Raw genomic sequence first — 21741 nt, 5'->3', positions numbered from 1 at the left:
GGAGTGCCTGTGGGGGGGCCCGGGAAGAACCAGCACCCAAAAAAGCAGCTGTGCCCTGCTCTGTGCCCTGCTCTTTGCAGGGAGCTGGCAGCTGTGCTCCTCTCGCTGAGCACAAACCGTTCATCCTATTTCCAGTGCTGTTACTGGCTCTACAGGCTGTCCTCTAATTCATTTTGTAATGGAAAAGGTAACGTGGGGAAAGAGATCTCTACTGTGTGTCGTTTTGTCCTTCTGTTAAGCAGCAAAGAGCATCTTGGCTATGCCTGTCTGTGGGTGCCTTCTGCATTGCTCGCCTGCTTGTTGGGAAGTTTCAGGTGTCTGTGCAAACCGCCCAGGGATATTGTCCAGTATGTAGGCAGCTATTGGATTACACAGGAGGTGAACGCTTGCTGGAAAGGCCTAGCTCAGATGAGAATTGAAGACACTAGGAGTCACTCGGATCAGAGGTAAGCCAGAACCAGCCCGTTGGAGCTCATTGAAGTACTCCTGGATGCGCCAGCACAGGGCTGTGCTCCAGCATTCAGTGGTGTTGCCCTTCTGCCTCTCTGGGATATCTCAGTAGAACAGATGAAGTGGATGGATGTGAAGTTTCTCTCTGTATTTTGAAGAGAGGGCCGTGCTTAATTTTTTCACCCACAATACAAAATCATGTCACTTGTAAGCAAGATACACCTCAGATCTGTACAGTATGCTCTGGTGTTTTATATGCTGTGCGTGCTAGTGTGCTTTGGAGTTCCTGCTTAGCAAGGGAGAGTTTGGTTATTATTGTCTTAATTTTTGTGTCATGTGGGATGCTTTTTAATTTTTTATGTAGTGGACTGGAGATAAGATGAATTATTTTGCAGGACCTGAAAGAAAACATGTACTGTTTGGTTACGATTGCCATTCTGGGGTAACTTCCCTAGCTGTGCTGCAGGCACAGTGCCCTTCCCCAGCCTTTCTATCAGTGTGCATCTCATCTGCTCGCACAGATGGGAAAGCCAGAAAGTGCTGAAAACAGTCGTGGTCTTCACATCTCCCCCATGGTTTGGTGGTGCATGGGGAGCACCTTTCAGCATAGAGGATGATGGCAACTTCTGTCCGTCTAGGTTTGGAAGAGAGAAAAGAGTTGAGTCCAGAAGGAGGTTGAGAGATCCCTCGGTGTTCTGGTGAAGGAGGAAGCCGTGCTTGACAAGCAGGAAAGGACAGAACTGCCGTGACAAAGCGAAATGTGTGCTGTGAGTCACCCTGGCGGTGTCTCCTCTGTCCCAGCAATGGAATTGCAGGGAGGCAGATTAGACACTTCTTGGGTTGGTTAACCTTGTCTTTCCCAGGCCTACCTAGGCTGTAAAACCACGGCTTCTTGACTGGCATGTGGAGTAGGCATGGGCTGCTGACAGCTCTTGAATCCAGGCTTATGATCTATGGCTAATGCTTGTGCATTGCTTCTTGGTTAATGACTCATGGGTGCTTAGGTGTGGTGCACAGTCCTGAGAGCTGCAGTGCATTGCGCTCTGCCCACCTCTCTCCTCAGGTACTGAATAAGCAGGACCCCAGAACAGCCTGGTGTGCTTTGCTTTGCGGCAGAATAGAGCCAGCCAGGGGACAGAGTAACCTTATTTCCAGGAGCTTACAGTAGTGTTACAGCCTTGGATAGATCTGTCTTTTTCAGGAGTCACTGCTGGAAAGCATTCTGTCTGTGGCATGTCTCTGCTGAGATTAATGACACTTGTGTAGATGTGAGAGCTAACTCAGCTGCTAGCAGAGCTGTGAGTTGTTTCTCTAAGCTCCCAAATAGCAAATTTGTAAAGCCCTTCTCTGAGATGCTGTACAGGAAGATCCAATGTTAATGGCATTTGACAGATGACCACAGAGCATCTTTAACAGAACATGTGAGCTTCTGCTTGAGTCTTTGGATGATGAAATAAAATGTGTGGGTTTTAAGTTAGATAAGATTTGGAGGTGGGGGAGCATTGTGTAAAGGAAAGGGAAGAGATAATATGTGGGAAATTCAGTGTGTGAAACATGAAGGTGTGTCAGCTCTCTTGGTAATGTAAGTGCTAGCTGTCCTCCTGACAGTGAGACTGGGCTGTTTTAAAGAGCTTGCCACTGAAGTTAAGATGTGAGTGCTGGACATCTCTGAGCTTCCTTGGGAAGGAGGAAACAGTGAAAGGCTCCTTCAATGGTACTTGGAGGTGAAGAGCAGGATATACTAGAAGGCAGAAATAGTGGGCTTTTTGCTTCATGTAAAAAAAAAAAAAAGTGAAATTAAAGACAAGTTGCACGGAATCCTGGAATGGACCTAAAGATCATCCAGTTCCAACCCATCTGCCATGGGCCTCATCCAAACTGGCCTTGGATGCCTCCAGGGATGGGGCATCCACAGCTTCTCTGGGCTTCCTGTGCCAGCCTCAGCACCTCCATAGTGAAGAATTTCTTCCTTACTTCTGATATAAATCTACCCTCTCTTAGACAAAAGCTGTTACCCCTTGCCCTGTCACTGTTTTAGCCCCTGTTAGGAACTGGAAGCCTGCTGTAGTGGCTGCTCTTACCTGGCAAATGAATTGTTTAACTCTGTTGTGGAGGAAGGTAAAGTCCAGTGCATTGTGCATGTGGGAGGGTTTCTACTGCACTGTATGTGGAGAAGCTCAGTAAGCAGAGTGTATGTTAATTCCGTGGCTTTTTCTTGTTTTGATGTGGGGATTTAATATTGCATGAGCCAGTGAGATTAGCCAGGCCCAGCGAGACCTGCAAGTGAAGATTGATTTGGGTGAGATGTAGTAGATTTTAATTCCCATGCCTTTTAAGGGGTGGGGGAAGATTCCTACTTTGAAGGAAACGTAGGGGTATCCTTAACTGCACCGTGTTGTGAGCGTTTCTGTCTGTATGGCTAGATGGACGAGGTGAGGTGATTCTGGCTGATAGGCACAGCTGTCCTGTAGGTCCTAGTAATGTAATAACCTGCACTGTTTTCCTCAGTCTTCTGTACTATATCTCAGTTTTTGTGCTCCTGAGTGTGGGAAGGTTTGTGGGAAGAAGCTGCTGAGAGCAGATCTGGCTTCTGTCTGCAACATGATCAGGGGCTACAAAGCTGCAGCTTGTTCACCTGCAGTAATAGTGAGCCTGTTACCAAAGGCTGTGTTGTTCTGAGCTGAGCGGCCAGCTGAAAACCAGGAGGGTTAGGAATGTGGCAGGCTAGGACTCTGCCTTCTGCCCATTGATCCGCCTGCTGCTTACCCATCCTGCACAATCTTTGCCTGTCTTTGTGCTTTACAGGAAGGCGTTGGTAGTGTTCTTTGCTTTCCCTTAGTTCTGCTTTGTTTCGGACAGCCTGTGACTCACTGTGAAGGTATTGCCTCGTGTTCTGCAGCCGTGAGGCTGGCCTGCAGGACTGGTGGCAGGAGGTGGGGTGGAGTTGCAGCTTTATCAAGAAAGCCGGAACTGGCTGAGTTAGCAGTGGCTCTGAATAACGAGGCAGGTGTCTGCACCTCCCTGGAGCACCGTGTCCCAGCGCTGGCAGCAGAAGGCTGGAGTCTGTCCGGAGCTCCAATGGGCTTGGGGAGCTGCTGCTGGCAGGACTGCCTCCTCCTACACAACTGTAAGAACCAGGTAAATCTCTCTGTCTAGGGTTCTGTCAGTACATCCCATAAGGAAAGCTTCTGCTGTATGGTTAATGGAAGGCAAACAGGAGACGTTAAGCAGTTTGTCTTGTACTTGGGGGATTAGTATTCTTTAGGAAGTTGGGAGATGAGAAGGAAGTGATAGGAAGTACGATGATGTTGAACAAGCATTGCTAGGAGTCGTAACATAGAACTGTTTCATGATCAACTTGTTTGCATCCCCCCAGGTATTACAGTAGGAGATATTATAGTAAAAACTAATCTGTAAAATTTAGGAGAAACTAACCCGAAACCCAGGATCTGCATATTGCAGGATATGTGCTGAATCAAAGTCAGTCAAAATCAAATGCATTGTCTTAAAAAGAGGAACCTGTCTTTTAGATTACAAGTCAGGAAAACTATTTGGAGAAGGTGTTTACTTTTCTACCTGAAGGCTGGTAATATGAAAGGCAAGCAGCTTTAGGAGAGGGGACAGAACTTGCTCTTGTTCCATAGCTGCTGCTGGAGGTTTAGTACAGCTCGAAGATGATTTTTCTTGGCGTGCCAGTTCATCCTAGTAAGCAGAATGGGCTCAGCTAGACATAGCTTTTGATTCTGTGGTGTAGAAATGGGCAAGGTTGATGAAATACCTGTATGAGAAGACTGAGTGTCCTGATCTAATTTAGAAGTTAGCCGTGCTTGAAGTAGGCAGTTGAGCTGGCTGATATCCAGGAGTGTCTTCTAACATAAATCTTTTTGAACTTTGAAAACTGTCACTTAATCTTTACATTTGAGTTTCCTCCTGTTGCTGGGTTTCACCCACAAGTTTCCCAGGTGAAACTTGAGCTTTGCTTTGCCTTAAAACAGGAGTACTTGAATCCCCAGCGAGAGAGGATCTGCTTGTGGCAGGCTTCCAGCAGGAGTTGTTTCCATCTTCAGAAAAACCCTGGGTAACTTTTCAGGTACTGGCTCAAGGCTTGCGAGTGGGTCAGCTGCAGCTTAAAACTCCCCTTGACAAAAGGAGGAAGACAATGCTGGGAGTGAACTTGAAATAAATGTGCCTGATGAAATGCAGCTTATGGTATCGCATAGCTCAGTGATGACAGTGATTCCGCAAATCTTACCTGACAAGACTTTTTACCTTTCTTGGAATGCAGTATTTCCGTAACAGGAGAGAATTATTGTCCTCCACACCCCTCAGCTTGTTTTATAGTGGTGCTTTCTTTACAGGCCAATTCTCTGTACTGTTATGTGATCCAGCAGACTTGTTCCTGCTGCTTTGTCACCCACAGGGTAACAGTGAGGTCACTGTGAAGTGAAGCAAGTCTTGTGTTATCTAGTATAAAGGGGAAACCCCCTTTTGAGGGGGGAATTGGGAGCCTTTACCTGGTAAATAGAAGTGTGGTGTGTAAGCTTCCCCAGCATTGAAATTGTACTCCAGCACACTAACCTGCACTGTGCTGTCATTGTTGCTTCGAGTCCCAATTCACTAAAGCAGAATGCTGTCCACGTGTACACAATAACAGTAAATTTGCCAGGTGCATGGACTAAAGAGAGGCAAAAAGGATTCGGTGTTACACAAGCTGCTGAACCAAAAAAGATCCTCAGCTGATTGAGAAGCACCTTTGTAGAGTTCTTCCAACTCCAGACTAGCCTGGTTGCTTGGTTTCCCTGTGAGACTACAAAGCTAGCTGTCCGTGCCCTCCCAGAGCAGTAGACAGCTTCAGCTGGGTGTTTTGTTTCTGCTTTTCCTAAAGCACTGGAACTCTTTCAGGTAAGAAGCAGCAGAGAGGATGTCAAATGATTTGAAAAATTAAAAGCAGGATCACTGTCTGCTGCACGGATACAAGGCTGTTCCCCAGAGCATCTTTCTTTGGCCCTGTTGTGCTTAATTTTTAGTGGCTCAAAAAAGTTTTACAGTTCCCAGAACAGCCAATTCTGCAGTCTCATTTCTCCCCAGAGGAGGATGAGAGATGTAGTATCTTCCTCTTCTGTACCTGATTGCTTTGCTCTTCTGTAGCTGTGCTTGTCCCTGACCTGGTAATTGCCTTTGAGGTAGTCTGGTTTGTTCTGATTCTGATGGGAGATGCTGGATGGATGATTAGGTCATTGTTTAAACAGACAGCTAGTTCCATAGTGGGACACGTTTTCAGGGCAAGAAGGAAGGGACTGTTGTCAGGTCTTGATTTTGATGTTTTGGAATTGTTTGCTCTCTTCCTCAGGGTGAAAAGGCTTACAGTCAAGAAGTGATTTGTTAATTAATCGCTGCTGTCTTCAGGGACATGGGAAATGGAGCTGTTGTTCTGTTATCGCAGTGCCTGGTGGGTATCTGTTCTCTGTTGTGCTGTTTGATTGGTGTGCAGTTGCAGCTCTTCATTTCACCTTTGTCAGTCACCTCTGATGGTATATAAAGGCCATGAGCTCTCCCTGTCATCTACACTGCCACACTGTACAGTGGAAGCCACTGAACTTCATCTCATGACTTTGCAATAAACCCAGGAGGACTGTCCTAGGTTACTGTATGTCTTCTGGAAGAACATGTACTGCAAATGCTAGCCCTTCTTAAGACTCAGTGATAGCCAGGGGCTTGGGGTTTTAGCATCTGTTTCTCAGTTTGAGGTGTTGCTGAGTCTTGCCTTTCAGCTGATGCTCCTGCCTTTCTTTGCAAGATGACAAGCTTCTGATACTCGATGCAAGGGGAAACGTGAGAGCAGGAAAGAATTTTGTCTTGGTGCTCCGTCTTGCTATCCAAATGCAAACCTGTGTTGTTTGAGTTTTTGTTATTCCTAACATGGTACATTAGGACAGAGAAGGCTTAGATGCCTCAGGATGTGTATGGAGCGTTAGCAGAGCCTCACTGAAAGAAGTAGAAGGCTGGTGAAAGCTGAAGTGAGCTTCTAGACATGCAACATATTTTACCTTTATATTGCAGTGTCCCACAGGTCTCCCTAGGAGTAATAATCTGCTTTTGAGGCTATGATGCAAGAGCTGAGAAACTGCTTTGTCCTGAAGGTCGCCTTCTCGTGTGTTCAGGTGTTTCCAGGAACTGAGGAGTGCAGGATTGCTGGATAACACCACATCTTGAGCATCTCAGGCTGTTCCACATGGATAATAGGAAAGTCAAATGGCTTTAATACAAGTGAGTATTGGTTCCCTTTTTCATTTTTTTTTTTTGCAGTTCGTTGTGTTTCCAGTGAGTTCTCCTTCTAACACCACATGTGACATAAAAGCAGTGCTGTGCAATGAAGTGAACCCACCAAGAGTTCAGGCAGTCTTGTGCTTTAAACTGTTGAGCATCTGGAAACACTTCATTGTTCTGCTCTCTTGCCTGAACAGTGTTGTGTGAAATTTGGGAACTGAGATAAGGATTGCAGACATGGACACTGGTTTATCTTGCTAGTATTTGTAATGCAAGACTGGTGGTCAAGAACAGAGGATCTGTCAGTTTATAGCTTTGAGCCTCTTCTCCCTTGAGAACTGTTTCCATTAGTACTGTTGCAGTTGCATCACTGACTCTTTCTTTGTCCCCAGGCTCTTGCCTTCTGTGAAAGAGAAGAAAGGAGAAGACTGAACATCCTGCCCTAACTTCTCTCCTTGCGTGATGCCAGCTGTGAGTGTTTCTTTGGCAGTGTCTTAGCTGGTTGTTGTGAGCAATAGTTAAGGAAGCAATCAGCAAGTATACTGCCCTAGAAGTGCTACACATTGTTGGGCCTGCCTCAGATCTCCCTGGCTTGAGAGGTGGATGGGGATCCTGGTTGGGTTGCTGCCCAGATGTACTGTATTGCGTGGGAGCTTGGGTTGTCTGAAGGAGCAGAGGGCTCATGTAAGAAATACTGCAGGATGCTTGGTGTGGCCACTGTATCAGGCACAAATGAAGAAAAGAAGATAAACGTATTGCAATTTGCTTTGCTATTCCTTTTTCCTTTCCACGTGCATATTACTGAGAATAAAATTCCTGCTACTGTTACTAACACTGCAAAAAAGCAGTACTAAATACTGGGAGAAGAGCCTGCTTTTAGGGAGAATTCATCTTAGCTTCAGGTTCAGGCTGGTAATGTCAAGTTGGCTTTGAGCCTGCTATGGGAACGACTCACCTATAGTCGTTATTTCTGTTGGCTGCTGCTCAGCAGGTATGTATTGCAAGTATATGCAGCCAGTAATCAGGCAGCCAAGAGCTTCTGGAGAGGAACTAGATTTTAATGGTGCAACCAACTGTTTCTCCTTACCTTGTCTAGATAGGAGTGAGACAAGGGAGATTTCTGGGGAAGACAAATCTAAGATAGCAGTTACTGGGGGGGGGGGGGGGTGGAGGAGGAATGGAGCTCCACAACCTTAGAAGAGAACAAGCCCTTGCCAAAATCTAGTTGAAACTTAGAGTGCTCATGCAGAGAATGAGAGTTTTCATTAATTCTGATGCAGAGGGATTGGCTTTGTTTAACATTCTGTGGTTCTCGCTGACTTGGCTGGGTGTCATAATCCAGAGATGTCAAACCTTAAGCCTTTTTTAAAACACTAGCTATGACTTTGGTTGCCTACACTTCTGTATGCCTTCTTTTTTTTCCAGACCTGAACATAATTGCACCAATTACAGGGAGTTGTGCAACTTTACGAACTGTCTGTAAAAGTTCTGCACTCAGAAGATGGGTGGCCAGAAGGGAGCAGAGTATCCTTCTGTTGCAACTCTTCTGAAACTTCATCTCTACCTTTGCAGGGTGTTTGTCATGAGGCAAATGTTTTGGGCTAGTACACCAGCTTTCCTCACCAACTATTGCTTTAGTGATGTTTTAGCTTTAGGTTTATTCTTCGTAGAACAAAGATAGCAATCAGTCCTGTGCTTTCTGAGGAGAAGCAGGATGTGGTTCTGCTTTGTAACTTTACTGCATTATAGGTAATAAATGGCTTAAAAATCCCTACAGAGTGCCTCTCTGTATTCTGTGTAAGTGCCTTTTATAGTGCGCTTGGCCAAAACAGTGCTACTCTGTATGATACAATGACTGGAATGTGGTTGGGGCCATGGTCAAACACACGGGGCTCAACCTGTCTCACTCTGTAATTCCTGAGCAACTTTGTGTAATAAAATTACTGGGTTTGAATTCTAGTATATAACAATGTTATGTACAAGAACTTTGGTGTGGTGGTGTTTAAACCAGGCTGAATAGTAGTGTCTGTGTCTGACAATGCGGGTATCGTTTCAAATTGTGTTCCGTGTGCTCTCTGCTTCCTTGGGGGGGAACCCCATGATGCAAACAACACTGAAAACTAAGTGTCGCTGATGTGACGTGGCTGATCCCATGGCTAGACAAGTGGTAATAGCTGCCCCAAGTCTGGGACCTGAGCAGTCAGCACCTGCACATGGAAAGGATCAGTGCATGGTTTAAATGCAAACGTTTTGGCTTGGCTCACTGAAGGAGGGTGAGGAGCATGGCGTGGTGCTTTACTGCACGATTCTGGAATCTGAAGATGACCCTGAACTGTAGTGGTTGAGTGGCCTTGTGTTAATGAAAGAACTAATGTCCTGAGCTCTGTTTTACACCATTTCCCCGCAGCAGAATTGTCTCTTTGCTGCTTTGCACTTCAAATGACTTGTGTGAAAATTTGAATAAGGCTGCTGGCGCAGTGACCAGAGAAGCTGGCAAACCTCATGACTTCCACTTGAGGGGTCGTCTCATCAGCTTTTATGTCCTTGTCTCATCTGTGTTAAAACTACAGGCTCTCGGCAGAGCTTTCTGTCGCAAAATACCGTGTATATTTCCAATTCAATGTATGGTAAAAGCTGCACCCCCAAAATACAAGTGCTTAGCCTATTTTCTTGTTGCTATTGTTGTCTTCTAAGAAAAACATATGGACAACAGCTCTTGCATCTTAAATATGATATTTTCGTTTGACATGCTGCTAGACTGTGAATGCCTTTATTTTTCTGTGCAACCACAGCAAGAAGGAACATCCCATATTAATCTCCTAATTTAAATCTGAAATGAAAAACTATCACAGCGCTGGGGCCATCCTTAATTCATTGATTGTGCTGGCTGCACTCCAGCAGTGCAGCTAATTACATTCTGCCTGCATCAAATTGTCCTTGCTGCGGTGGCTTTTTTTGTCAGTTGCTGGCTTGAATTTTTGTGTGGTCTCTGCAGACTGACTACACATCTTCAGTGCTAATGGAAAGCTGCTTACAATGACTAAGCATCTCCCTGATGAAGGGGAAGCCCTTGGGTTGCTGGGCAGAGTCAGCACAGAGCTCTGCGGGTAGCGGTGCGGTGCCCTGGTGTGATAGCTGTGTGCACTCTGCTCCATTGCAGCTCTGTTGCAGGGGAGATGGAGCACCAAGGACTTGAAAAACCAGACTCACTGACCACCAGAAGGGTGGGAAGCAGGAGAATGATGGTGTTAACCTGGACCTAGCAGCAGCAGAGGAGGTCAGTCTTGCATAATTGGGATAAAATTGGAATTCATGTAGCATTTGTTAATGCCAGAAGTCCTGGAATTGATTCAGAGTAACTTGCTAGAGCTGCCATTTGGGGGCAGAGTTCTCCTGTAGCTCTGCTAGGATTGTTCCTTCCTACAGGGTCACTGTGCAGGGCTCTCAACAAAAACTGCCTTCCTGCACGAGGAGTCAGGGCACGCAGTACACGTGTCTGTGTAGCTCCTCGCTGCTGAATGGGTTCTGTCTTTATGTATCGTAATTTTGGTTCCGACAAAACTGTTCTGTATATAACAGCCTCCCACTGCGCCCAGCTTCCAGCATGACCCTATGCATGTGAATGCAGAGCTGTTCGGCCTCAGTACTTGCCAAATAAAACCCTTCAAATCTCCAAAAGCTGCTTTTTCTTCTCCCAAGAAGAGCTGCACGAGAGCTGGCTGCAGTGTCTGCGCCTATTTGTGCCTTGTTGGTAAGTGTTCTAAACAGATGAGCAGGGAATGTGTCTCCTCGTTTATCCAGGAGTTTTGCAGACTTCTTACCTGAACCTTTTAAGGCTGAAGAAGTTGTCCTCGGGCAGGGGCAGCTACTGAGAAGCTCTGAAGGCTCTGAGCATCATCTCTGATCATTTCGGAGTTTCTTGAGCAGCTCTGAGTGCTTTCAATGAAGCCTGCAGTGATACCCTGGGCTCTGCTTTGCTGTCAGCGCCTCTCCGGTGCTGCTGCCTGGAGCAGCAGTGACCTCTCGCGGGCAGCAGGCTGCTGGCAGGTAGCGGGGTTGTGGATGTCTGAAGCCTTAAGGAGAGGGGCAGAGGGATCTGGGAGTTGGGAGGTGCGCAGCTGTGACCGGTGCGAAGTCTCTTCCTTGCAGGTGTTCTCCGTAGCTGTGATGCGGTGTCTGAAGTGTCTGGAGCAATCCTGTTTTCTCAGCCCTCGGTGAACGCAGAGTTGGCGTACAGGTGTCAGAGGAGCTGGAAAGAACCCAGGACTTGTGCTCAGGTACTTTTCCCATAGTCTGTCTCCAGCAAAAGCTGTCTCGTTTGACTGGCACCACATTAGGGGAGATGCACAGTGCTATGCAAGAATTGTGGCTGTGATACACAGAGGTGCTGGCAACATCTCAGCCCCTAGGCAATGATTGAGAGCTCCGAGGCATAGAACCGGGTTCCTGGGGAACAGGGAACTGTGCCTCGATCCAACTTCCCCACCAGCTGCAAAGGCAAAGATTAAAAAAAAACCAAAGGAACAAGAACAAAAAGCTTGAAGCCTTTTTTGCAAAAATTTTGTCAGTATATCTCTCATTGATCGGTGGAGGTGAATTTGTCATTACAGCTCCACTTCTTGAGATGCAGGGTGCAGCCCGTGTCAGAAGGCTGGCTGAGTCAGTGAGATGAATTCAACTCAGGAAAAAGAAAACTGTGGCTTTGTCTTTTCACCAAATACCAGGTTACTGCACCACGCTGTGAAATTCTCAAAGGAGAGTTCTTGTTTTGTATGTTGGTTTATGAGATGCTGGTTGCTTGGACTTGAACTTCTCCCTGCTCTGAGCTACGCACCTTTTCCTTTGGGTTGTGGCATATTTTTACGCAGTTTCTAAATATTTCTGCTCTCTGGACAGCTGCAGATCCAAGGGGCTGAAAGAAGGAGCGTGTGTGTGTGCAGACTGCCCTGCATTGAGGGATGATGGCAGGGTGACAGGAGCACCTCAGTGATGCTGGTGGAGGATGCCCTGTGCGTGCAGATGTCAGAAATCTTTAAGAAATGATCTGCCTTCTGCTGCTCAGTTTTGAAGCACTAACTCTGCATGCCCTGCTACAGAGTGATGACTTGTGTGTGCAAATTAACTGTATTCTTCTCTGAAGAAGATAGGAAGAGATCCAGCAAAAGGGGCCTGTGCTATTAATTTCTGATGGCTGGAGGCAAAATGCATCTCTCAGTAAAACTGGACAAAACCAGAATTTGCGTTTCCACTAACTTGTCAGATATTCCCTCCTATATGATTTTAAAAGTTTAGGTCAGGTCATGAGTTGTGGGAATGAATTGTCTTGCAAGACTCCTGAACGAGGCTGTATTGTAGAGCTACATCCATCGCCCAAAAAACACCAGTGCTCAGAAGCCAGGGCTGAAGATGGAGTGTTCCGTTGGGATGTTTGTTGTAGGTGGGTGAGCATCTTGTTTCTTTGGTGCTATAAAAGTGGAGGGAGGAAAACCAAAGAAAAGGAGGAAGGCAAAAAAGTGAAGGAGGAGCCACTGGGAAGTGGCTGAATGGATGCGAGCGGCAGATGCATCGAGGTGACTGGAGGCATGTCAAGCCTCTGGGTAGCAGGGGAATTTGGCAAAGTGCTCAAGTTTCTTCTAATAACTTGCAGGGAGGTGCTGGTGTGACCTTCCTCAGATACGAATCTGGTGCAGAAGCAATGGGTTTGGACAGTGCGGGAAGAGGAACTGCAAGATGGCTTGCACTGAAGTGCCAATAGTGCAAAAAAAAAAAAAAAAGCAGTTCAATATTAGTTATCCTGAAAAGCTTGGATGTGAAGTTCTTAATGCAGGACTGGTCAAAATGCATGATACAAAACGTTAAGGAACCCCTTCTAAGTTTGGAAGATGGGGATGTAAAACTGAAAGTGCACTGTGGCAGAAAGCAATATGCAAATGCTGAGCTTGTTTTCTGAAGATCTTTCTGTCAGAAATGGATGTGCTGGGGGGGGCACGAGACACCTGGTTCTATGGGTCAGAATAAACCTTGTTAAAATTTGTGCTGAGCTCTGCTGCTCTCCAGGAAAGGATTAAGCTGAGTTAGGGAGCAAGGCACCTGAAGCAATACCAGTCCCCGCTGGAACCTGAGCTGAAATCGAGGGAATCGAGTGAGGCTTTGAGGCGATGGTTTGTTGCGGTTGTTTTGGGGGGGGTGTATTTTAGTGTTTCGGTGTCATTTTTATTTTTTTCCGTAAAGCGTTTATTGCAGAACGGGCCCCGTCTCCCTTGCAGCACGCCGTCCCGGTGGGCTTTGCATTTCAAGAAACAAGCCGGCTGCGAGCCGGGGGGACGCCGCGGGCTTCCCGGGGGCGGGGCGGGCTGCTCCACCGCCCCCAGTCCTCCTCCCCGCTCCCTCCTTCCCTCCCTCCCCGCTGCCCTCCTCCTCCTCTCGCCCCGCACACCGCCTGCCCGCTCCGCGCCGCCCGGCGCCGTGCCCCCGGCATGCCCCAGCCGCTGCCCCCCACGCAGCTGTACGCGGCGGAGCGGGCGGCGGTGCTGACCTCGTGCGTGCTGTCCTCGCTGGGCTCCGGCCTCTTGGTGGGCACCCACGCTCTGTGGCCGGAGCTGCGGACCCGTCCCCGGCAGCTCCTGCTCTACCTCTCCCTGGCCGACCTCCTCTCCGCCCTCTCTTACTTCTACGGGGTGCTGCAGGACTTCGATAGGACGTCGTGGGACTGCGTGCTGCAGGGCGCCCTGTCCACCTTCTCCAACACCAGCTCCTTCTTCTGGACCATGGCCGTTGCCCTCTACCTCTATGTCACCATTGTGAGGGGCTCGCCCACGGGCGCGGGCTTGCTCTGCTGCTTCCACGTTGTGAGGTGGGTGCTGTGGGTCCTGCGGGCCCCTGCTCACTCCTTAGGGATGCGGTGACCTCCTCGAGTTCCTTTGGAATATGGGGTTTGCTGCTTCCCCGCTAACCCATCCCGCTTATTCCCCCGCTACCACGTCCAAGGGGAGATGTGGAGACGTTAAAATAGTTTGCTTAAAGTCACACGGACGGTGTGACAGTGACTCAAAACCCTGGCTTCTTCCCCTCCGCAGCCTGTGCTCACACCCCAGCCATCACACCCCAGCAATCACACCCCAGACGTGTTCGCAATCCTTGCTCTGCTCAAGCTCTGTTTCCCAGATTTCCCACGTCAGCTGAGTCTGTTCCCCCATCCCCAAGCGATTGTTGTAACCCAGCGCTATTGGGAGCAGCGCGCTCCGAGGAGAGCATGGAAGGTTGTTTTGGCACCTTTGTTTGAAAATACATAAGGCAGCCCACAGTGGAGCTTAGTGTCTTGGTTTCTGCTTTCCAGTGAGCTGATTTTCCACATGGTGTTTAGTAAAAGCCTTCATTATGCAATTTAAGCTTGGGTAATCATGTGCTACCTCCACGCTGAGCAAAACAGTGATCCCTTAGTGCTCTGTGCTGCCAGGCTTTTGCACTAGGTTGTGTGAGGAATGATGGGGTTTAAAGGAAAAGAAAAAAAAAAAAGCATCAGATTAAGGAAAGCAGCACATTTTCTTTGTCCTGCTTCTCAGTGAATGTCACCTTTTATTTTCAACTGCGTTACCTGGGAGCTGATGGGATTAGAGTTGAGTCCCAGTAAAGATGGACATCAAGGCAAGGTGGAAACCTGGGAGGAAAGGTCGAATCCTGCCCTATCTGTTGTAATCACTGCTTGATGGCAAGGTCTGCATGTGGGGAAGCCCAGGGTGCCTGCACGTGCGTGTCTCATTGTGCTGTCTGCGTGTCACTCGCTGTGTGAACTTGGTGCTTCAACTTCTCCCTCTGGTTTAGTGTTGCTCAGCATCCTTGGGCTTCTGGGTGAGTTGGTCAGATTTGCTTTCAGATGTTCATGGTAAAAATAAAATGCCATCTTCAGCTGTAGGTATTATTCAGCTCTGGTTGCTCTGTTTAAAAGGCAGCATCCATAGCCTTTCACGTAAGCCCAGTTACCAGATTTTGCTTCATAAGTAACTTGCATTCTGTGCAGAGCTGATGTTTGGAGCATCTTCCCACCTTACAATGTATGAAAAGCAGAGAAAACCAGCAAGGACTTGTCCTCTTCCCATCATCTCCTGCCGCATCCTCCTTCCCCTTCCCTGCATTTCCATCACTGCCTGAGAACTCAGCCATAAACACAGGTTCTGGGCATGGTGCGTGGTGGGGGCTGCCCCCACACATTGCAGTGCTTCAGAATCCTCCTGGCTGCATTCTGTGGTTACGGCTGGAAAGTCTTGTCGTGCTGCACAGACAGGAGCTGCTGCAGCCGGTACAGGAAGATCCAAGTGCACGTGATAGCTGCAGGAGGAGCTGCCCGAGCAAAAGAAGGGGCAGAAGGCAGATGATGCCTTAAGGATTTAGAGATGAGTTTCTGCTATCTTTTCTCTAGGTGAGAACCCCAGGCTTTTTTCCTGTTCTCACTTTGCAGATTGCTAATGCAGTCACGCAGTGATCATCGTGTGAAGAGCTGTGCTGAGACACACACCTGGCGGGGATGGGAGGCAGGATGGGATTCTGCTGGACGTGAGCTTCCCAGTCCTCGCCAGCAGTTACTCATTGGGGCGAGCGTTTGTAGCAATGAGTATGTGTCAAACACCAAGCACAGCCAGACACTTTGTTCTTGAGCTGGGCAGAGCTGGCTAAACATCTTTTGGAAGTCAGTACCTGGAATTTTTTTTTTTTTAGGGAAATTAGCACGTTGCTAGGATGAAACCTGATCAGCAGGTTTGTTCCTTGCCGAGTTGAGTCATGGTAACGTGTGCACCTCTCCTAGAGCCTCAGAGGGCAACTGCAGGCTTCACTTTGGCTTCACATTTGTTTTGAGCTCAGATGAGCTTTGAAAACAAGTTTGCAGTTGGCTTTGAAAATATTTGTAGTACTTGTGAGAGTTGTGGCATCTGGAGGGTAAGCTTCCAGGCAACCTCACTTGTTCTGAATCTCAAGCATCACTTGGTTGGGTAATGGTTTCTTTGTTGTGAGAGCACCTGATCCAAACCGAGCGTGAGCAGTGGAGCAGATCGCACCTTGGGACTGCTGCTTGCTTTGTCTCTGCTGGCAATTGCTGTTGACCTCTGAAATGTTGATGCTCCATGATAGGGCTCTGCAGGTGTTTATAAACATCGAGAGAGTAGGTGGGACTCTTTTCAGGTCTGACACCTCAGTGAGCTGCGTCTGTCCCTAAGCCTTGCCTGAGGTGCAGAGATCTCTTGAATGCTGCTGTGGCTCTGTCATTTTGTATATAAAAGCTGTAGCTCTGTGATGAAGCCCAACCGAAGGGAAGCTGCCTGGCTGTTGGTGCATTGGTTTCTAACATCTCTCAGAAGAGTCTTTGTGTGGTATCAGAAACTGGTACTTAGGTACTGAATGCCCTGTTAATGTTTGGGTTGGAAAATGCAGTAATTGGAGCAGGTCTGGTCTGGAGTTGTGTTTACAGTTGTGCTCGAAGCTCCTGAGCTGGGCTTGGATCTCCAGAAGTTGACTTTTCTTTCTTGGAAAATAAAAACTCTGCTCCCCTGTAGGAAGCGCCTGCATGTTGCTGTAGGATCTGACCTGTGCAGGCCAACAGCAGCAAATCTTTCCTGCTTGCAAGAGCCAATGGTGGGGGAGAAAAAAAAGAGCACCTGTCCAGAGTAAATCAAAATGTGGTGTTAAGCAATCTGACCCCAGGCAGGCTGAGGACAAGAAAACCAGCAGGGCTTGAGCCGTGAGCAGCTGCAGTGTGGGGGTTCTTGTCTTAACTTGCATGAATGCAGTACTTGTTAATCTGGAATGATATGCTGGATTGTATGTATTTGTATTAATAGATTGTGGGGTGCTGTATGAGGGAGGTAGGTGCTGTTGTGTCTGCCTTAGGGATGGAGTTGCAGCCTGCTTTCCCTTTTGTCTCCCACACTGATGGCATTTAGATCTGAGGCCCAGCCTACATAATTACCCTGTCTTAGGGGTTTGAAGCAGAATTTCTGCCTCTTTGTGCTATCTTGGATCCTTTTAATTCCAGTCTTCAAGCATGCTATGGGTGTGTATATTGTATACGGTTCTGGTTCTTCTAGATCAGTATGAAGCACCGATGTTTCCCAGTCCTTGGTAACCTGTTCTCTAAGGGTTCTTAAGAAAAACCTAATCACGAGTCTGTTCTCCTTTCTGCTTTGCTAAATCGTTTCTAAATAAGCTGGACATAAATTAGTTCCTTGAAATGCCTTCTAACTTCCCTTTTGGTTTGTCATCCTTCGTACTTGTGTAGCCTTCTGATCCCAATATGCTGCTGCAGTGATAATGGAAGCATAAATGATGCTCCTGATGCATGGCATTCTCTTCCCCATTCTCCCTTCTATTGGTTGGATACTTGAAGATTTCTTTTTTTCAGACCCTTGCTGGCTGTCTCCTGTTTCATATTGTAGCCTCTTAATGTGTCTGTGTATCCTCACGCTGCTCTCTTTTATATTTATACCTAGTAATTTGACCCACTTTTATCTTCCTGTATCATTCAGTTTCAGGTCACTGTAAAGATAATTATTTAGGCAAATTAGTTTCTTAATACATTTCCTTTTTCTTTGTGCATCTGGAGAGACCGGGAGGATCATGCTGGAAGCTCAGTCTGAGCTCTCTGAAGCATTTGTCTCCCATTGATGAACTGTGCCTTGTAAGCCTCTGCAGAAGCTTTTTCAGAGGGTGGATATGGGAAGGGCAGGAGATGTGCTCAGCAGAGAGCAGGCTGGTGTTTCAGCCATGAAGTGATGTGAGCTGTAATGGGCCAGGGCAGGACTGTAAAGTCCTGGGGATTTACAGCAGCTGGGAAGGGGCTGGGTGTTCTACATTTGGCTTTGGGGAATCTTTCAGTGCTTGCTTATGGCTTTCTGTGGGCAGCCCAAGATGCTGAGTGACTTGACCATGCACGTCAGCACAGTTACTGTTCTGCTAAATGCTTCCCTATGCTATCATCTGCTGTCAGGAAAGAAGCTGAAGTCAAAACACAGCTCCAAATAATGTGAAACTAGCTCCTCTTGGCTTAATTACTTCAAATCCTGTTACCACCAGTGCTTTCCCTAACAAGGAATTTTCTCTTTGTCCTTCAGAAACTATTCTTCTAGTCTCAGAGTATCGACTGTATCCCCATTAAAGCAAACAAAAAAACATCAATACACCACTACCATCACCAGCACTTAAGAACCAATGCAGGATTTGACTGCTTATGTTTTGAGAGCTGAGAATGGGCCAGCTTGCTGCTGCCCAGCTGGGTCCTGCAGGATGGTCACACTGCACTGTGCTCTGGCTTGCCAAATCTTGGGCCTCTCCTGCGGGGGATGGGAGGAGTGGATGGGATGTCTCCTGTTCGCCTTGCTGTGCCCTGACTGCTTGCTGCACAGGCCAGGTTCTAGTTCTGGTCCTCATTATGGGACATCGTTATGTTTGTTTCCTTTGTGTGTCCTCTGGGTTTGAGAGCCAAAGTGCCCAGACTGAATTTGAAATGAGACTGCATGGGCTTGCATTCAGCATGAATGTGCTGTCAAATGCTTGCTTGTCACTGTCACTTCCCTTAGGCCTGATGCAAATGTGTTGGTACTCTGACACCAGTTTCTCCAAGGGTGTGTGGGGACTACACTGAGCGTGTCCTTGGCATGACTTTCCTGCTTGTTCTTCCTGCAGCTGGGGAGTCCCCCTTGCCATTACGATTGCAGCTGTTGCTCTGAAGAAGATTGGCTACGATGCCTCCAACGTTTCTGTGGGCTGGTGTTGGGTCAACTTGGATGCGGAAGATCGGGTGCTGTGGATGCTGCTAACGGGGAAAGTTTGGGAGATACTGGCCTATGTGACTTTGCCGGTGCTCTACATCCTCATCAAGAAGCACATCAATAGAGCGGTGAGTGCTTTGCTGCTTGCAGCTCAGGTTACAGACTTGTTACGTGATTGTATCCTCCCGTGCTCTGAGCATTTTGCTGTGTTTCAGCAGCTACATGAACAGGAATTGCTTCATACGCTGCTGAAATATATCCACTGCTGATTCAGCAGCCTGTAGCATCGTTACACAGTGACTTAGCTCCAGAAGAATGTAAAAGCCTCTTGAAAACCTAAGGAGTTATGGAATGAAATGTGAATCCTGCAGTAGGAATTGAAACTGTGTGAAGGACAAAATTCTAATCAGTCGTCCATGCAGTTCCACTTGGACCAAGCCCCTGGCCTTGCCTAACCAAACAAAAAACCATCAAAAAACAGATAATGTACTGGAAAATGTTGCCAGTGCACGCCTGCTTGATAGTAATGGACGAACACAGGGTAGGATCCCCCAGGCAAGCTCGAAGACCACCACAGTCCTGAACCTTCCCAAGGGGCCTGGGGAAGGGGAGCTGGGGCGGGTTTGCTCGTGCCTGTCACTGCCACCAGACACAAAGCAGACAGGACTCAATGTTCCAGCAGCTGTCGGAGATAGCAATGTGACTGCCTGGAAAGCTGATCCTCACCAGCCAGGCTCACCCTCCTGCTCTGCCAGGGACATGCTCTGCTCTCCCTTTTGCACTCCCAGCCTGACCCTGGGTGGGAGCAGCACTGAGAGCCGTTCTTAATGCTTGTAGCAGGGTCTGAGCAGCTGTACAAAGGGCCTTCTGGTCTGGAGAAGCCTTTTCCTAGGAGGAGTGCATGCTTTTAAGGAAGAGCAGCACCAGCCAGAATTGGGTTTGGGTTCTATTAATGGGTTTTTCAGGGGTGGTTCTGGCACCACCTGACAAATGGTGGGGAGTGCTGCTATGGGGGTGGCATACAGGATGCACACGAGGGGCTTTCCAGCTTTCTGTTCACATTTCTGTCTCTCTTGCATCTCCACAAAAGCATGCAGCTCTCTTAGAGTATCGTCCCATTCTCTCAAGAGCACCTGCTCTTCAGCCATGGACTTCCACAGCAGATAAGAAGTTGATTCTCATCCCTGTCATCTTCATCATCCTCCGTATCTGGAGCACAGTACGCTTCATTCTGACGCTCTGCAACTCCCCTGCAGTACAAAATTCAGTCCTGGTTGTCCTGCATGTAAGTATTGTCGAGACAATTCATTAGAAGCAAAGTCTGGGAAGGGAATAAATCCCCGTTGCTCTTAATACCATGCTTTGTGCCAGGATGCAGCAATGGCTGGCAGGAGCATCTGCTCTGGGATGCTCAGCAGTGCTGTTCCAGCAGCATCTAGTGGGCACCGAGAGTAGCTGCAAGCGGTGTGGCTGCTGGTAGGGGAAGCAGACTCAGAGCAGCAGCGCTGGATGCCTGTCCTGCAGCAGAGTCAGTGCTGCTTTTGGATGCAAGGCTGGAGTTTCTTCCGTGTTTCCCTCACTTAGGTGGAAGTTGCTGACTGTCAGTGCTACAGCTGGTCTGTCCAGACGTGTGCTCTTCTCTGGGGAGTGCCGGTAGGAACAGCACTGCTTAATTCCTTTCTTGCCCTTGCAGGGAATTGGAAACACGTTTCAAGGAGGTGCCAACTGTATTATGTTTGTCCTCTGCACGCGTGTGGTCCGGGCTCGGCTGCTTTCCTCCATTTGCTGTTGCCACCACGATGACGTGGGTTGGCCTTGGCGAAGCTCAAGCGGCAGCCGGCAGCAGCCAGACCCTGCTGAGAACGAGGTCGTGCCAGACCCTGAGCGGACGAAGCCCCTGCTGTCCAGCACCTGAGCCTGCGCTGCCCGTGTCTTGGCGCTGATTCCATCCTTCTGGGTAACCTGCCTGAGCACTGCTTCACGATCCAATGCAAGGGCTGGGAAACAGCAGTTGGCAGAGGGAGAAAAAAAGGGTTCCCCTGTGAGGCGGCTCCTGATCTCAAGAGCCGTGCGCGCGTCTCTTCTGTACTGCACAATTGAGCTGTATTGAGTGCCCCAAGTGTTCCTCGTGTGGTAATGCAATCCCTTCCTCCATCGAGATGAGGGTCAGTGACTCCTCTGAGCTTATGTAGGAAATCTGCAGAAACAGAAACCTGGCAGCAGTTCTTCGTGGTTCCAGGTGGATGCTGGGTGATGTCCTTGCCTTGGGAGGCAGTGAGCTGGGCTGGGCTGCGCAGCCTCCAGGAGAGAAGGCTCAGGGGTGTCCCAGCTCTCTGAGCAGTCCTCTCACATAACTCCTATTTCTGGTCCTCCCAGACCACGAAACCTAGAAGGAAAACAAGAAGGTAGATTTTTAATTAAAAAAAAGAGCAAACAACAAAACAATTGTTTGTATTTTCTATAGCAAACATTTGCAGAACAAGCAGCAGGCTCATGAACTGCCTGGGGAGAAAGGGCAGCTGTCAGGCTCCTGCTGCTCCGAACGCCCAACTGTTCAAACCCTGCTCTTACTAGTTTAATTTTAGTTACGTTAACAACATGCAGAACAGCTGAGTGATACAGTGAGCTCATGGGAGCAGGCTAGCCTCTTATTTTCTGAAGTGAAAACTTAGCGTTCACTTGATTAAGACATGAATGTATTTAAGCCCTCTTGAACATCAGCTGTGTACGCTCAGGAAGGTGGGGTTCTCAAGGGCTCTTCAGCCCATTTCATGGGGCTGGAGCAAGTGCTTTAGCATTCCTGGAGCCTCTGAAGGATAAATGAGAGCTTCTTTTATCTCTGGTGTGGGTGACTTCAAGAAGTTCTGCCTCCTTTCAGAAGTTTTTTTGTAGTTGTCTTTGTGCACTTCTAACAGCTAGGTAGCAACCTGGGTAGCTCAACCTCATGTTAAGCCCACGTGGCTTGGGAAGGGAAGCTATATTAAAAAGAGCTCTTTGAGAAAGGCCAGGTAATAAATCTTAAATGTTAGAAGACTTAGGAATGTGCTATGCTGTAGTTTTTTAGAAGCAGCTCTGAGGAAGAGGAAATAAAATTGTCACCAGCTTGGCTAAAGGTGGGGAGGGGGAGCAAAGAAAACAGTGAGAAAAGACTCCTTGTTCTCAGTTTCCCTTTCTCCATAGCAGCAGAGCTCTGAGAAATGCTTTTGGTGGAACATGCGGCTTGACAGAACAACATTCCCTGCTCCCAGGGGTCCAGGGAAGCATGCTG

The 21741-nt window shown here is 48.0% G+C and overlaps 1 protein-coding gene across 19 annotated transcripts in view; it reads left to right on the top strand.

Annotated features, from left to right (window-relative positions):
* Nucleotides 1–21741, top strand: part of GPR157 (G protein-coupled receptor 157) — a 49464-nt gene that overhangs the window by 21909 nt on the left and 5814 nt on the right. For 4 of the 19 annotated variants that reach the window (XR_002444410.1, XR_002444409.1, XR_002444411.1 and 1 more), the window contains 5 exons: nucleotides 5801–5899; nucleotides 6511–6717; nucleotides 7110–7188; nucleotides 8143–10994; nucleotides 18388–18523. Coding sequence is in view for 1 of the 19 variants with exons in the window: in XM_021417375.1 (XP_021273050.1) it covers nucleotides 13194–13570; nucleotides 18388–18601; nucleotides 19564–19758; nucleotides 20167–20388 (1008 nt within the window). In the remaining 18 variants the exon portion in view is untranslated. The other 15 variants (XR_002444419.1, XR_002444420.1, XR_002444415.1 and 12 more) reach the window with 14 other exon arrangements.

Source organism: Numida meleagris, chromosome 20 (assembly GCF_002078875.1).
Source record: "Numida meleagris isolate 19003 breed g44 Domestic line chromosome 20, NumMel1.0, whole genome shotgun sequence".
Classification (NCBI taxonomy): domain Eukaryota; kingdom Metazoa; phylum Chordata; class Aves; order Galliformes; family Numididae; genus Numida; species Numida meleagris.
This window is presented reverse-complemented; position numbering and strand designations above follow the sequence as displayed.